This window comes from Drosophila sulfurigaster, chromosome 2L (assembly GCF_023558435.1).
Source record: "Drosophila sulfurigaster albostrigata strain 15112-1811.04 chromosome 2L, ASM2355843v2, whole genome shotgun sequence".
NCBI lineage: Eukaryota > Metazoa > Arthropoda > Insecta > Diptera > Drosophilidae > Drosophila > Drosophila sulfurigaster.
The window spans coordinates 12,723,990-12,739,510 of record NC_084881.1 but is presented as its reverse complement, the minus strand read 5'-3'; the positions used below and the strand labels follow the sequence as shown (position 1 = coordinate 12,739,510).

Here is a 15,521-nt window from a genome sequence, read left to right as displayed (position 1 = left end):
AAACTTGAAGCTACCAGCAAAGTATTGTTGTATTATATTTATGCGTTATTTTATTATCCTCTAGAGCTGCAGAGTATATAATTATTCTCTCATATCGTAAAGTGGATCCCAAGAGCGGGACACAATACCCTTTAATTATATTAAAAAGCACGTGGCGCAAGTGACTTTCAGAACTGCTGCTTGCTGCTGATTTCTGTTCCCCTAGTATTTCATCCTATGATTTCGCACTTTTCACCTCATCGTAATGCCATTTTCTTCGTAAATAACAAAAACTACTTCAATAACTACTACTACTTCAACCAATATTTCTCATTTCAATCTGTTAAAATACCAGGCGAACATAATAGAGTAGCAGGTGGATTACTTCTCGCACAGGAGAAATCCAAAAGAGAATACAATTATTCTCTCAGATTGTAATTTGGATCCCAAGAGCGGGAGTCAAAACTCTCCAATTACAAGTGACTTTCTGTTCTGCTGCTTACTGCTGATCTCTGTTCGCCTGGTATTTGACTCGATAATTTTGCACTATTTAGCCCTTCGCGACGGCAATAATCATCAAAAATGTCATTGATGATAACAACAATAACAATTAAAACGTTAAAATTAATTGCAACTGGAGTAAAGCTCTGTAACGGTTTTAAACAAATATCAAACTGATTCTATTCAAAATAGTTCATTTTGCGCAGTTCAAGAAGCAGTAACAAACAGTATTGGATAAAATTAGTTACAGTTCAGCCATATCCTTTTGAAATTTCAATGGACAGCGTTTCTGCACATTATAGGTCTATCGATCTGCATTTAAGAATATAGATCTCATATAAGTATTAAACACTTGGCTAAACTCCAAGAGAAACCACCTTGCGCCAAAGAACATCGCGATCATCTTTTAAGTGACCGATATACAGTGCATTTTTAGATTTTCGACCAATTTCCCATACCTACCCTTTTTTTTATTAAATTAGATACTTTACTTACCAGTTACACTGAAGATTTACTTGATTTTAAGAGATGAAATAAAAACAAAAGTCTGATATACATATATATTTATTTTATTTTCAATTTTAAATATGCCTTTCCCAATAAATATTTACATATTTGCAACATAAAAAAAAAAATTTTAAATTCGGCATTATCGTCTTTTTTATTATCAATAATTGTTTTGTTTTCAACAGCATTTCGAGAGTTATACAAATAATTTTATAAATATCATTAAAAAAAAAATTTTATCTATTGACGCCTTACGAAAAATTATTCTATGAATCACTAAATAATTGTAAAACATCATACAACATTTTAAGCCATATTTTCCTATATTCCACTAAATCTTTAAAAATCTATCTGACTAAATCAAATCATAAATATTCAAAGATATTCAAAAATTTTCACAGCGCAATAAAGTAAGAGAGCAAGAGTTTAAGTTGCTCAACTAGTTCATTGAGCATAAATAGAGCTAAGATCTATGCACATTATCCTTGATGATCCTTGACTTAGAGACTTTCTCCTGCAGCCTGTTGAAGCAAACACCTCATTAGCAAGGATTATCGGCCCGTTCGACATAGAAGTGAAGAGTCCGAGTGTCCTCATTGTGCTCACTCGCTGATCCTGTCTACCTGACTTTGACTTCACTTCGTAGAGAGCACAGAAACAGAAATGGGAATGAAGAAGAGAAGAGGTTGGGAACGGGAACGAGCTGAAAAGCTAAGCCTTTCCCGTTCTTAACTCTTGCTTGGAAAGGGGTTTGTGTCCGGACTTCAGAGCTGCGCATGCGCTTCGACTGGAAACAGAGAAAGAGAAACAGAAACACAGAATGACAGCAAATAAAAGTTTATGGTGCATCGTAAATGAGTGAGGGAAACCTTTCACCTTTTGCCTGGCCCTGCGCGCTTCCTGGCAGCAAAGGATTATTTCCGAATCTGCCTAATCCCCGAGCTGTGTTTATTTTGTCTCACTCTTACACCCTCAATCTTTTTCTCTCTCGCTCTCTCTCAGGTTTTGTAGGGCTCTCTAAATCCTTTCGCAACCCAGCGATTTCGTCTCTTGGAACTGAAATTCGCATTCGAATTCGCGCAGTTTATTTTGGGACAATCCACAGCTCATTTAGGAGGCTTGTCTGCCGCCAGAACCCTGTAAATATTTTGAGGTTTTGCGCTTCTTATGCCTCAGGCACCGCCTGATATACCTGACACCGTCTTTACGAGTCTATAAAATGCAAAATACGATTATAATTGGACCATGATCAGGGGCAGCATTGCAACAGGTACAACATACACGACTTATGGCAAAAGTCATTTATAATAATGGCTAAACAAAAACGCAGATATTTGATAGAGACACGATTGATGTGGCTTATCGAACATTTAATACACTAACAAAAAATTCAAATATGGTAATTATTTTTTGACAATATTAGCAACTGTGTTTTAAACGCTAAATTAAGAAACAATTTTACTTAAGTTTAATGTATAAAATGTATATAATTAAATGATTTAAATCAAGTAAGGAATTAATTATTTTAAATTAGTATTAATAAATCAAAAACAAATTAGAATATCTGTTTTAAATTTCAATATTAAAAACTGAATTTATCGAAAAAGTACTTTTTTGATGTACTTTTGATGTATAAACAATACTGAAAAGTTATTAACGGATCATTTCATTGTAAACACTAAATTCATCGAAGCAAATTTTCCATATCATAAAACATTTCTAAAAATTCTAGAAAAATTATTTTGATTCAATTAATTCAAAATAAATCTAAAAACAAAAAAGAATTAACTTGATTAATAATTTTAGTTATTGAAGAATTTTATTGTTTTATTATTCAATTTTTAAAATTAAAAGCTAAATTAGAATGAATATATAATTGCAAAAGAATAAAAAGTTAACTCATTTAAATACATTTTTCTGAAACTAAAAGTGTTTTTTTTTAATCTTTTTGAAATGAAAATATTTTGGAATTGGAGGAATTGTATTTTCTGACTTCCTTAAAAAAGCGTCATATAATCTTGGCTCATGTTGATCAAACTCGAATTGTCTGTTAGGGTATATAAAATTAAATTAAATCTGTGGCTCATCTGCTGATGTGGTTGTTGCTGTTGCTGTGGTTGTTGCTGTCGCTGTGGTTGTTGATGTTGCTGTGGTTGTTGCTGTGGCAGCTACTCATATGTTAAATTACAATTTTCGTAGCTTTGTCGGTTCAACACATTGTCGGTTCATTAATCAAGACGGCGAAGCAAGTAGCCTCCGCCCATGATCTGCTGCTGCTGCTGCTGCTGCAGCTGGACAAGATTGGGGTACAAATAGAGCGGCTACAAAAAGTTCATTAGTCTGACAAAGTAAAGGTTCAAGTCCAAGAAATACTTGTAACACAGTCAAAGCAAAGACTTGAGTTGTAATTCTTTATCGCTACCGAAAATTAATGCGTAATATTTTGGATTTCTGGCATTTACAAAAACATTTGTCGAGCGGAGCTTTCTCGGCTACCGTGCTTCTCTAGGGTCGCATGGGGATCAGAGTTGGGATCGGGGTTGATGAATCAAATTTTAATTAAAGTTTATTGAGTTTATTGCATTATTAGCTTGGCTGGAGCCAAAGCCCAGTGAAATCGTTGGGTGCTATTAAATTGGCATTAGACAAGCTTCAAAATTGGGCTAACCTGAAGCGAACGAAACAAAAGTCCAACTATTTAGCCATGAGATAGCAGGAAACTCAACAACAAGAAAAATACAATTTCATCGAATGGAAGAAAAATAACAAAACTGCCAAGAGATTGATAGAAATCTTTAGTACTAAATGAGATTCGGTTATCGCAATTTGCAGTCGGATTTTTGGCAAACAATTTTTGCACTCTACCTGGAACTGCGATCCTAAGTCGATTTCAAAGTCAATATTTACTTTTGGTCTGCACAAATATTGTAGGAAAAACTAGATTAAAATAATAACACAGAGATACAAACAGAAAACTGAGAGGATCAAGGACTAACGACCAAGGGATTGTCTGGGGATGAGCGATGTCTGTTGAAGTATGACTTCATTAATTGCCACTTGTTGCACACGTAGAAAAGATTTAGATTTTGGGTTCAGAGCAGATCTGAACAGAGAGCAGAGCAGACCGGAGAGAGAGAGGTGTGAATTTGAGGTAAATGCTTAGGGGCAATTACTCAATTCGATAGAATTGATGGGCAATTAACACCTTGGTTGGAGTTTGAGCCACTTTAAATGATGACGACTGCAACTAGAGTTCTCATTTAGAGCCAAATGTGTTGCCAACTTCCGCAATGGAAGATTTCTATTTCTCTGTTTTATATTTGTGTTTTTAGTTTTTGGAGTTTTGCTTACTCACAGCATGGCGTCCTCGAGTCCTTATGTCCCGTTGAGTTTGTTGAAATCTTGTGTCAAAACTCGGAACACGAAATGCGGAATGCGGGATGCGTTCGCTACTTAAGGTCTCTAATGGCTCGCAACGAGATTTTCCGGAATCCTGCTGGCAACAGAAGCGTGTCAAGGTCCTGCAAGGCTACTGAATGAGCACAGCATGTCCTGGCAGTTCCAGGAGCTGGATAGAAGCGTCTGCTCTTCCTGTATAAATTAGCATATATTTAGTTGTAACTTTCAAGAAACTAAATAGAGTTTTATACGAATTGCAGTTGAGTTAAATGAATGCGTCTTCTTTTGCTATAAATTGGGAAATATACTTATAGATGATGTCCTGGCAATTTTAGAAATCTATCTTCATATAGACTGTTATTTATATAAATTCTCATTGTATTTATTTGCAACTTAAAGATACATTCTTCACGTTTCTTTTTTCATAAATTTATACCTTAAAGATACAACTTAAAGATAGATTCTTCAAGGTAGAAAGTCTAATCCACCTTTTCTTTCTTCATAAATTAACATTGCTACAGATGTATATATAAATTATCATATATTTATTTGCAACTTATAGACACTATATACAGATGTACTCTCCAAAGTAGTACTCAGGAATAGGCTAAATGCTCTTACAACTAAGGATATAACTACATATAGCTTGTAGAACCACTCGAGACTTGGTGCTAGCATAGTGTAACATGATTCTTTGGCGAGATTAGAGAGGTGATATTCCGACGCTGTCTAGTACCAGGAGTGATAGAACGGCTGTGGCGGCATCGCTGTGTAATTCATCTTCGAGGGCGAGGAGAAAGCGGCGGCTGCTGCGGCGGCTGCATTGAAGTTCTGCGGCATGAAGTGCGACGAGCTGGTGGCAGGATAATGCGGTGTGGCATACTGCGCATGCGCATGCGGATGCGGATGCGGTGCATGAGGATGATGGGGATGCGGGGCATGGGGATGCGTTGACGATGGTGCATATGGGGCATATTGACCCGCTGGATGCTGATAGGCATGATGGAACATCTGGTGAGCGGCAGTTGCTGCCGAGCTGGGAACTGTCACCTCCAGAGCATTGCTCGTCGAGCTGGTCGAGTTGAGGGAATCCTCAGGCGATAATGGGGCATTGGGACGCAGACTGGCGCTCCAGTTGGTGTAGAGCTGCGACTGCGATTGGGCCACCAGATCAGCTGTCTCCACTTTGAGAGCAGCCGAGAGATCATCGCTGTCATTGACCAGCGAAGAGGAGGAAGTGGCTGCTTCGTTGCCACTCGAGGCACCCACGACGACAGCGGACAAGCTGTTGGGGGTGGGCGGCAGCTGGCCGAAGCCGGTGGAGCAGATGGACTCGTTGGGACTCTCGTTACGTGGCATTGTCTGATGCGGCTCAGATGCAGTGCTGTAGACGACGCCCAATTGCGAGGCATCGTAGTGCTCCGGAGCGACGGCGGAATTGCTCGCCGAGCTGGGCATGATGTAGCTGGCGGTGGTGCTGGCAGCGGGATTGTAGAACTGATGATGATGATGCGACGGTGGCGGCGAGAGATTGCTGCTGCTGCTGCCTGCGACGGGAGCTGGATTACTGTAGAAGTCGTACTGATGGTGCTGGTACACTGCATCGATGCTGGGCATCATGGCCAGAGGGGTCAGTTGATGTGAGCTGGCCACACTGCTGTGATTAAGGCTGTGGCTGCTCTGGCTGCTGCCCACTGTTGGTGCCGCAGCTGCCACGACGCTGCTGCCCGCCACTGAGGTGTGTTGCTTGCGGAGACGAGCGCGACGATTGCTGAACCACACCTGGATGCGTGCCTCGGTGAGATTGGTGCGCTGAGCCAGCTCCTCGCGCGTAAAGATGTCCGGGTATTGGGTGCGCTCAAAGGCGCGTTCCAGCTCCTCCAGTTGTGCGGCGGAGAAGGTGGTGCGGCAGCGACGTTGCTTGCGCTTGAGGGCGATGCCCGGCTCGGATTCACAGTCGGAAATATCCTCATCGGAGGGTTTGTGTTGATTGTGTGCGGAATTGGAGCTGCACGAGCTGGATGACAGTTTGCCGCCGGTATTATCGTGATCGTTGTCATTGCTATCGCTGCTGCCGTTCGCATCGCGGCCACGCACCAGGCGCGAAATGGCGGACACCGAAGGCACCATGCTGCGATCGCAGATACCCTCCCTGATCAGTTTGTCGCGTATCTCCCAGGAGAACATGCCCGGATTGCTGCGTTTGTACTCCTCAATGCGGCTCTCGATCTCGGGCGTGGCAATGCGTGGCTTGGAGCCACCAATCACTCCGGGGCGTATGGAGCCCGTCTCCTGATAGCGATTGAGGATCTTGGAGACACAGCCATGGGAGACGCGCAACTGACGCGAGATGACGCAAGGACGAATGCCATCGGCAGCCATTTCGACGATCTTCAGACGAATGTTGTTGGGCAGAGGACGACCGTTGATGAAGACGCCGCCCAGCTGGTTTACGCGTCCTTGGCCGCTGTTCATATCTAGCAAAGAGAGAGAATAGGAAAAAGAAAGTTAGCGAGGAACGAAAAGCGAAGCGTGTGCCACTTGATTTACGACACCTCGCACAATTGACTTCCCGGGAAGAGGAAACGTCGATTGTCGTGTCGAAGGTCGCACACTAATTGCTCAGGTTGTTGTTGTTGTTGTTGGTGTTAACCTTGTCTTGTCGACACTTACCTTGCATCGCTGTGTATCCATTGAAGAAGGGTCTGTGCATGGCGGCGGCAAAGGCGGTTACAGTCATAGTTCACACGGCCTTCCCCAAATCCAAATTAAATGTGGCGACAACTCACTTCACTCGCTATCGCTATCGGTATCGTTATCGATAGCCAAATCGAATTGCGAAATATATTTTGTTACAGTTTCATAAGCCAACGAAGCAACGGTTATTTTATTTGTTTTTCTTCTTATTTTTCGCAATCAATTCGTTGTAGTTGCAGAGCGCGACGAAAACGTAGGCGACGTAAAAAAAATGTGAACAAAGTTGTAGACGAGACGTAGACGTTAACGGAGGCCACGAAGTTGTATGTCTGACTCGTTGCGCAGTCTGTGTCTAACTAACTTCATCAGTGCAGCAGCGTCCAAGATCGTTGCCTTTCTGTGAAGCAGCGACGTCGACAGCGAGAGCAGCGACGACAGCAAGTCAAGATGTCAGCCATTGCGGCAGGTAAACAACCACGCGGACCAATCGCAGCACTTGCCATAGTTGCCTCTCGTTCTCGCTTGTGCGCGATCATAGCGCTTGGCAGTTGCTTGGGCAGTGCCGACTTCTCTCGCTAGGGGGCGGCATTTTGACGAGCGCCATCAGTGGGCCAATGGCAGCAGCGTAGGGCTCCAAATAACCTTGACTGTGGAGTTTGCAGCTCGAGTCCTTGTCCTTTTGACCCAATTCTGCAGCTGGTTAATCGAATTGGACATTGAATGCAAGTCATAATGCATTCGAGTACGCATTAATTGGTTTACAAGCGTATTAGATCCTTTATTGATACCTCATTAGTACTAAATTATCAATCAGTGGGAGAGTCAAATAATATGTCGTTTTGCCTTGCCGCGGAGCAGTTGTCCCGTTATCGTTGGCCCAGGCGTAGATCGAGTTTTGTTGTAAATTTTAGTAAACTTTAGAATTAAAAAAATGCATTATTATACTTCATCACAAGTGTGCAAATTGTTGTGTAACTATCGTCTCATAGTGCTTGTGTATTAGTGTGGTACTTGTGTTCAAGCTTATCAAAATATTAACATTAAAATATTAATTATCTTATCTTTATATTTAGAAGTAGAAGTAGAAGTTATTTCGTTATTCATTTGATGTATTGTCAGCTTTTTACTTAACTTTTTCAAAAAAAATGAATTGATTTTATTGAATTTGGTAAATTTTAAGCAATAATTTCATTTTGTTTTTTTTTTTACTAATACAAATAATAATTACTTATAAATTTGTTCTAGTAATGCATCGATTGAAACCAGCAGAAAGTTTTTCAATTTAATATTTTAACAAGATCATCGCTCTTAACTTTTTATGTGTATCTATTCATTACTTTATTTTCATAAATATCTATTGTAATTAAATCAACAATAATTCTTTCACTTAACCTAAAAATTTTATAAATTTGAATTAAAAACTAGTTAATTAGTTCATAATTTATTTGCAAATTAAATTTTATATTATTATTTTATAATATTATTTCAACAATAAAGATATATGAATTTGAACCTTCTTTAATTTCTATGTATATTTTATTAATTGAAAATTTTAAACTTGCTTAGAAAATTTGACTTTTATATTTTTCTCAAATGCCTTCTGTTATTTTCGAACCCCCTTTCAAGCGCTCTACTTGCATTATCCCCTTTTCTTGTGGGCATATCATATCCTTGTCACGCTTAAGCATTTAATGTGACGCTGCTGTCGCGGTCATCTCATGGTGGTGGAGTTGGAATTGAAGTGGAAGGTGGAGTCAGAGTCGGAGACGGAGTCGAAGTCGTAGTTGTGTGTCGGGTGAGCGAGAGTGTGAGTTTGATTAATTGCCAAATTTCACGCAACGAAAACAAAGAGCCGCCAAGAGGCAAGAAGGGGGAAATGTGTATGGAAAAGAAAGCCAATCTATATGAGTAGAAAGCACCCACTGTGAGCGCCAAGAGGTTGGAATTAATGATGCCGCTGCAAACATTAAACGCCAGCGCGGAAATTGCTATCGAAGATCAGGAGTTCGTGACGAAATGCTGCATCCTGACTACACAAGGACAACGGAGGCCGCAGGCCAACAAAGGACTTGGGTTTCTACTGCTCGGTACGGCTGCCCGTTGGCATTTTGGTAAAGCAAACCCAACGGGAGTTGGGAGTACCAAAGAACGAAAACAGCAATATTTGCGCCTAGCTGGACAACAGCGTTGACCTTGAGATCAGATCTGACCTTGGCAGCAGATTGAGAAGAATCGATATCGAAATCAATCGCGATGTCTTTGATCTCGCCTTAAAACCAATAAGGCGACAAATGAAGTGCAACTTCAATCGCGTTGATTTCTCGATTTGCGCGAACAATGCGGAGTGAAAAGGCAATGTCATATAACGCTAATTTCGCGCTATCAATGCGCTGGCAACGATGGCAGGCATCAAAGTCCGGCAAACAGTGCAATTGAAATCTCTGTAGACTGAACACAGTAGGAGACAGCGAAGCCATAAACGGTGACGATGACGGTGATGGTGACGGTGCAACAACATCGTCACAATTTCCACGAAGAGCCAAGCCCCGGATGAATAAAGAGTGCTAAAAGACTTTTTATGATGCCACCTACGGCGCTATGAATGAATATCAACTCTCTTGCAAGTTTCTGCTGCTTCCTACCTGCCACAGAATGTTGCATGCCACCTCGCTGTCTTAGTCGAGGCGTGCGTCTTCATTCTGCGCAAACAAATAGTCCTTTAATCGATTGCATTGGAGTCTCTACTCACTCCCTCTCTCACTCTCTACCTCCCTCTCTCTCTCTTTTCCTCTACCTCCCCAGCTTTACATTCTCCACCTGACACCTGTTTATGTTGCATCCTTAATCAAGTTAGTCGTGGTTACATCACGCTTTGCTTTCCACAAATTCACAATCACAACCTTCTCTCTCTCTCTCTCCATCTACGCCTCTCTTTCACTCCCGTGCAATCGATTCGCTTTGGGCCAACGTAATGTTGTCGTCTCTATGGAATGGCCTTGATTGCATCGCTACCCAACCTTACCCCTGCTCCTTTTCTTGACCTCTCCTAATGTCTTTATCAGTCGCTCTGTATATTGACTATTGTTTTCGTTCACGCTGATCTTTGCTGCCGTGTAACAAATTTCCATATAATCCACACAACAAGCTGAGTCTCCAGTGATTGCACCACATGTGGAGCAAACACTGATCGTACATTGCGAATTCGTATGAAGATCAGAATCAAGGCAATTCAAATTAAATAATGAAATACTGAACTCTTCACATTTGAGTGAAATACAAATAAAATAAAAATAAATAAAATAATATAAAACAACATTAAAGACAATTTAGTTGATTAAAAAAAATGTATTTACATATTTCAAAATTAAGTACATTTTAATAGTTTATTGAATGAAATAAAATAAAATAAAAACTTTTGGATTATGTTTTAATATATTTTATATATTTAAAAATTTAATTTTTAGTTTAGTGGTAGTACCAAAATAAAATAGGAAATATGTTTAAAATTATTTCAAAATTCAAGTGATCTTTTGTATGGAGGAAAATAAATCATTTTAAAAAAAAGTTTCCTTATAATAAGTTACATAAAATACTTCGAATTTTACGGGCTCAGATAAAATGGATAATATGAGCAATTATTTTGAAAACTTTTCCTCGATCAAGCATTTATATTGAATGAATTTATGCAATAATAGAAAACCTTCATATTTGATTAAGATTGGTTGATCTTATAGCAAATGTATAATGTATATTAACATATATTTTTTCAAAATATATACCAAAATTAAATTCCCAAAAAAAGTCTAATAAATGTTAAAAGTATTAATTCAAAATAAATGTATTGATCCGAAATAAATCTTGTTTAAATTCCGTACATCAATAAATAAAGTAGTTTTAAAAAGATCACTGTACCTCTTCACTGTTAGCGGGCGTAGATTGACTTCTGGTCTAATCCGCAGTTAGTTTTGGTAAATACGAGAGGCAGTATGCAAAATCAGTTGCTGCCCCCGGGCAGCGGACAGTTGGCAACTGAAAGCAGCAACAGTTGCAGTTGCAGTTGCAGGCGAGTCTGTCCTTTTTCCCAGCAATGCTGACAAGGAGCAAAGCAGGAGACTTAAGGGGCGATCGTAAAACGAAATCCTTGCTAAAGCATGCAAACAAATAGAAACAAACGACGAGATTAGAGGGAAAAGTCGAACAGCTTAGCGAGTGATCCTCGCGAGGATCGCCAGTTGACTTTTTCAAATATTTTGGGCAAAACTTTGAACAGAAGTTGAGCTGAGCTGAGCTGCAACAACGTCGTGGGCACGATTATAGCGGCTAATCGCATTACAGTCCAACGTTTTATTGATCAACATTTGTAAACGATTTTGCATGGCCGCCGAGCTCAACGAGTTAAACCTGGCTGGCGTCTCAGGTAGCCAAGTCGTCGACATCTTGATGCTCAGATGCGGCTTAACGCAGCTAACGCCCCTCGAGATCCGCGAGGGCTTTCCCGATCCCTGGCGAAGTGGCAGCCTCCTGTGAACACCTCCTCCTCCTCTTGATCGTGCTGCGATCAGCAGCAAGGCCAATCGCGATTAACCCTTGCCGTTGCCTTTTGGCATGTGTTTAGTTCAGCTAATTGAAGGCATTAGTTGTTTGTGGGTCACGAGCTGGCTTCCTCGGAACTCCATTGTCTGCAAATTAGCATATTTTATATTTCGATTGAAAGGCCAGATCTCTACCCACACAATGCCAAATGCATAATCCAACGGTTTGCCGCAAAAACTCCGAGTGTCGGTTAGTGGAACTATGGCCACGTTTCGACACGCCCAGTCAACCAGACCAGACCAGACCAGACCCGATGACTACCAAGTAAAAAGTCGACGCTTTGTCTGGCGAAATTGCTGTTCATTTGCACATTTTTCATTTGCACAAAAAACAAGTAAGCTACAGTCGAGTATGCACGACTTTGAGTAACACACTACCAAAATATATGTTTAACCAAAGTAACTGCAGCATTAAAGGAAAACCTCTTCAAAATATTTTTTTTTTTCAATAAAATTACTATCTAAAGAAATAACATCTAATTTCTTGTTAGCTCCACCCACAATTCTTCTTTTTTCCTTTTAAGAAACGATTCTTGCTTAAGACTATTAAGAAATCGTAAAGAAGTTCTCAGATATTTTGTCTTAAATATTCATTTCTATTATAATATGTAACTAAACTTCAAATGGTTTTTTAAATAACTCACAAGCTTTTCTTTTATATACCCTTTATTTTAATTTAAAAATATTGCATGATCGAGATTAGTAAGCGATCGTTATGAAAATGTCAGCTTGTTTTAGAATATGCTTATTTTATGGCTTTACAATTTTACTCAAAGAAACGGAAACAAAATTATAAAATACAATTTATATGCGTAGTAGAATTATCAGCATTTTATAGTCTAAGTTCCCATACTTACCAATACTTAGTTATTTATATACAGGGACAATCGAAAATTAATAAAAATGTTATACATATGTTATATGTATTGTCCTACAAAATTGATGCTTAGAGTTCTTCTAATCCTTGAGATATTGTTTATATAGAAAGTCAACTTAACACAAAAATTATAATACTCTTCTACCGTATGAAATATATTGAGGAGCAAAAGAGAGAGTTAGGGAGGCAGGAGATAGGAGGCAGAAGGACAGACAGGAGGCAGAAGGAGCTGCTGCCACATACACCCACTTTTACAAAAGTCATTAGCTGAACATGGCAATCGAGTGGAGTGGTGACTGCTAAGCGTAAGCGCTGTCGGTACGATCAGAGGCCAACAAATTGATCATTAAACAGAAGGCGCAAGGTAGGCGCAAACGGGTCCACAATGCAACAACAGCCACAGTCACAGCAACAGCCACAGCGACAGCCAAAGCGGCAGCAACAACATCAACAACATCAGGGCGAAATCAAACATCTGGAGAGGGAACGTCACAGGTCGTTCACGCTTCACCCCGCAGGGCAGGGAGCATCATCAAACATGCTGCAAGCCAAATGGAAAAGTGCCAGTGGAAAGGGGCTGCTGCCAAGTGAGCAAGTGAGGCAAGTGAGCAAGCGAGCGACCAACGATCTTTTCTGTCAGTGGCAACAAGATTAATTTGTTTTCCTGAGACTGCCAAACAACAAACAAGCAGCACAACCTGTTGCCCCTTCGCTTGTATATATTGTAGTATGATTTGTAATTGCTATTGCTCTGATCGACCGATCAACAGCTATTCATCATCAACAACAGGCACAGGCACAGCCACAACCGCAGCCTGACCATCAACTTGTACTGGACAACGACTTTGTCCAAGAGCAGCTCAGATCAAAAAGTAGGTGGCGTTTTTCTCACATTCACGGGAAAGAGAAAGAGAAGAGAGGGGGGCGCTTGGGTCAATCTTTGCCGGCGTTTTAACATTAGCAACGCTTCGTATCGGATGTATGCGAATTTAAATAATATTATTCAATCACCTTCATTAATCAAAGCCGTGTGGCTGCGTTTTGAAGATGCATTACGAATGCTCAAATGATATCGATACTCAATTAACGTCAAGCGTAGTGAAGCTTACGTTATGCGTTACGTGATGGCGTCTGTGTTATCGATGGCGCAAGTGTAATCGCAGCTTGCATTCATTATCGATTTGTACTTATCGCATTGCACTACATAAATAACCCAGAATAAATGGCTGCCGCAATTGAAAGTACAACATTGACAATTCGAATTGATAGCCTGACAAAAAGCCCAGCCCACAAGCATTAAAAAGAAGTTACCGTAACCAATTGGACGGCTGCAAATAATGCAAGCACACACACATACACTTAATTTCCGCTTAATCATTCAGAACATTGGGACGTTGGCGACCCACATTGTGAGAGGGGGGAATGGAGGATGCTACAGCAGCATGCTGTCTGGAATTGGGAACTTAGAACCGGGAGCCCTCCCAACTCTGAGACAGACGCAAGGCCTCATTTGCATGCGTTGACGTTGCGTTGAGCGTTAAGCGCAAAGCGCTTTGATGGCGTGAAAAACTCACAAGGCGTTGCTTCATCGCCATCAGGGAGTTGGAGATGGGGATGGGGATGATGATTGGGGAGGGGCAACAGTTGGTTGATTTCAAAAGAAAACTACTGTCGCTGTTTTCCAGGAAATGCTGCAATCGCAAGTGTTTTAATCGCAATTTACACGGCCGCCTATCAAAGAAGATTGCAGGCACGATCCTTACAAGGCACAAAATATAAATAATATTAAAAAAAAAATAAAAATTTTATTTGATTCTACAAGTTTTTAAATAAAATAGGAAATAGAAAAATAAACTAATCTGCAGCCACCAAAACAATAGAATTAGATTATAAAATGAAGTACTGACAATTTCTCAAAACTCAATTAAGAATTTTTAATACATATTTGGTTTTTTAGCTATAAAAACTAAGGTTATCAATTACTGCTTATTGTAAGCTATAATATTTTATTAAAAAAAATGAACCCGGAAGTTGTTATTTCTAAAAACTGTACTTTATTTTCCGATTTAAAATTAATAAATAATAAGATCCAAAACAAAATCCGGCTTGAGTTTTGGATTTGGAATTTCTAATAAATATTTTTACGTGGGATAGAAAGTAAATATTGATAATTTTATAAAATAAAGAATTAATGAATGTCACCAATATTTTACATGAATTCATAGGACCACTGAATAAAGCAATTGAATCACTTTAGTCTTCTGTTAAAAATATTAATATGATTAAATTCTTGATGAATTTATGATTAAATTAATAAATATTTAGTTTATGTTTATATAATTTCTTAAGGAAAGTGAATGCTTTACAAATTTTAGTTTTCGATTTAAAAAATTAACTCGAAATTAAGTAATTTATTAATTTATTGAATTTGAAGAGTAAGTTCTGAAGTTCCCTTCACTTGGCACACGCAGTAATTTGGACTTGTATGACTTGAATGGTGGGCCTATAAAACCACAATCATTGCACATTCGCGGGGAACAATCGCTAGTCCATTATGGAACTGATCGATAGCGCGAAGGCTGTAAAAATGAGCTGTCCTCTTCCGCTTCGCTGGAAGGATGTATACATAACGTGGTTGATCATCTCTGAAAAGGGCCTTTCGAAAAAGTTGTTCGGGACGATCAGTGACCGTGAAATCGTAGCATTCTCATACCAATGATATATGGATGGATGGCAATGTTCCACAACAAAGTTTCCCAAAAACACACAACACACAGTACAGCACAGCGAAGAGAAGAGAAGAGAGAAACGCCAGTAAGGATGAGCTAGAATTTTATGACATCCTGGCAGAGAGACTCTGTGGGTTATCTTGCCTGCACATGGTTCTGTTCCGTTCTGTTTTATGCTTCTCAAGAAAATTTGCGTGCGCTACGCTGGTCCAGGTATGTTTTGCTTTTCTACAACAAATT

General features: G+C 39.7%; 1 protein-coding gene across 1 annotated transcript; it reads right to left on the bottom strand.

Annotated features, from left to right (window-relative positions):
* Positions 1 to 4,910: 4,910 nt before the first annotated feature.
* LOC133846947 (segmentation protein paired) lies at positions 4,911 to 7,416 on the bottom strand. Its single transcript, XM_062281661.1, has 2 exons — positions 7,060 to 7,416; positions 4,911 to 6,863 (listed from the first exon to the last, which is right to left on the bottom strand). The coding sequence occupies exons 1-2, from the start codon at positions 7,124 to 7,126 to the stop codon at positions 5,116 to 5,118; spliced, it is 1,815 nt and encodes a 604-aa protein (XP_062137645.1). The 5' UTR covers positions 7,127 to 7,416; the 3' UTR covers positions 4,911 to 5,115.
* Positions 7,417 to 15,521: the final 8,105 nt, after the last annotated feature.

What these genes read in the sequence shown, in the direction of transcription:
- LOC133846947 (XM_062281661.1), bottom strand. Translation starts at nt 7,126, where the DNA reads ATGACTGTAACCGCCTTTGCCGCCGCCATGCACAGACCCTTCTTCAAT. An exon ending in TGGATACACAGCGATGCAAG is followed by an intron (nt 6,864 to 7,059) that starts GTAAGTGTCGAC and finishes TCTCTTTGCTAG; the next exon opens with ATATGAACAGCGGCCAAGGA.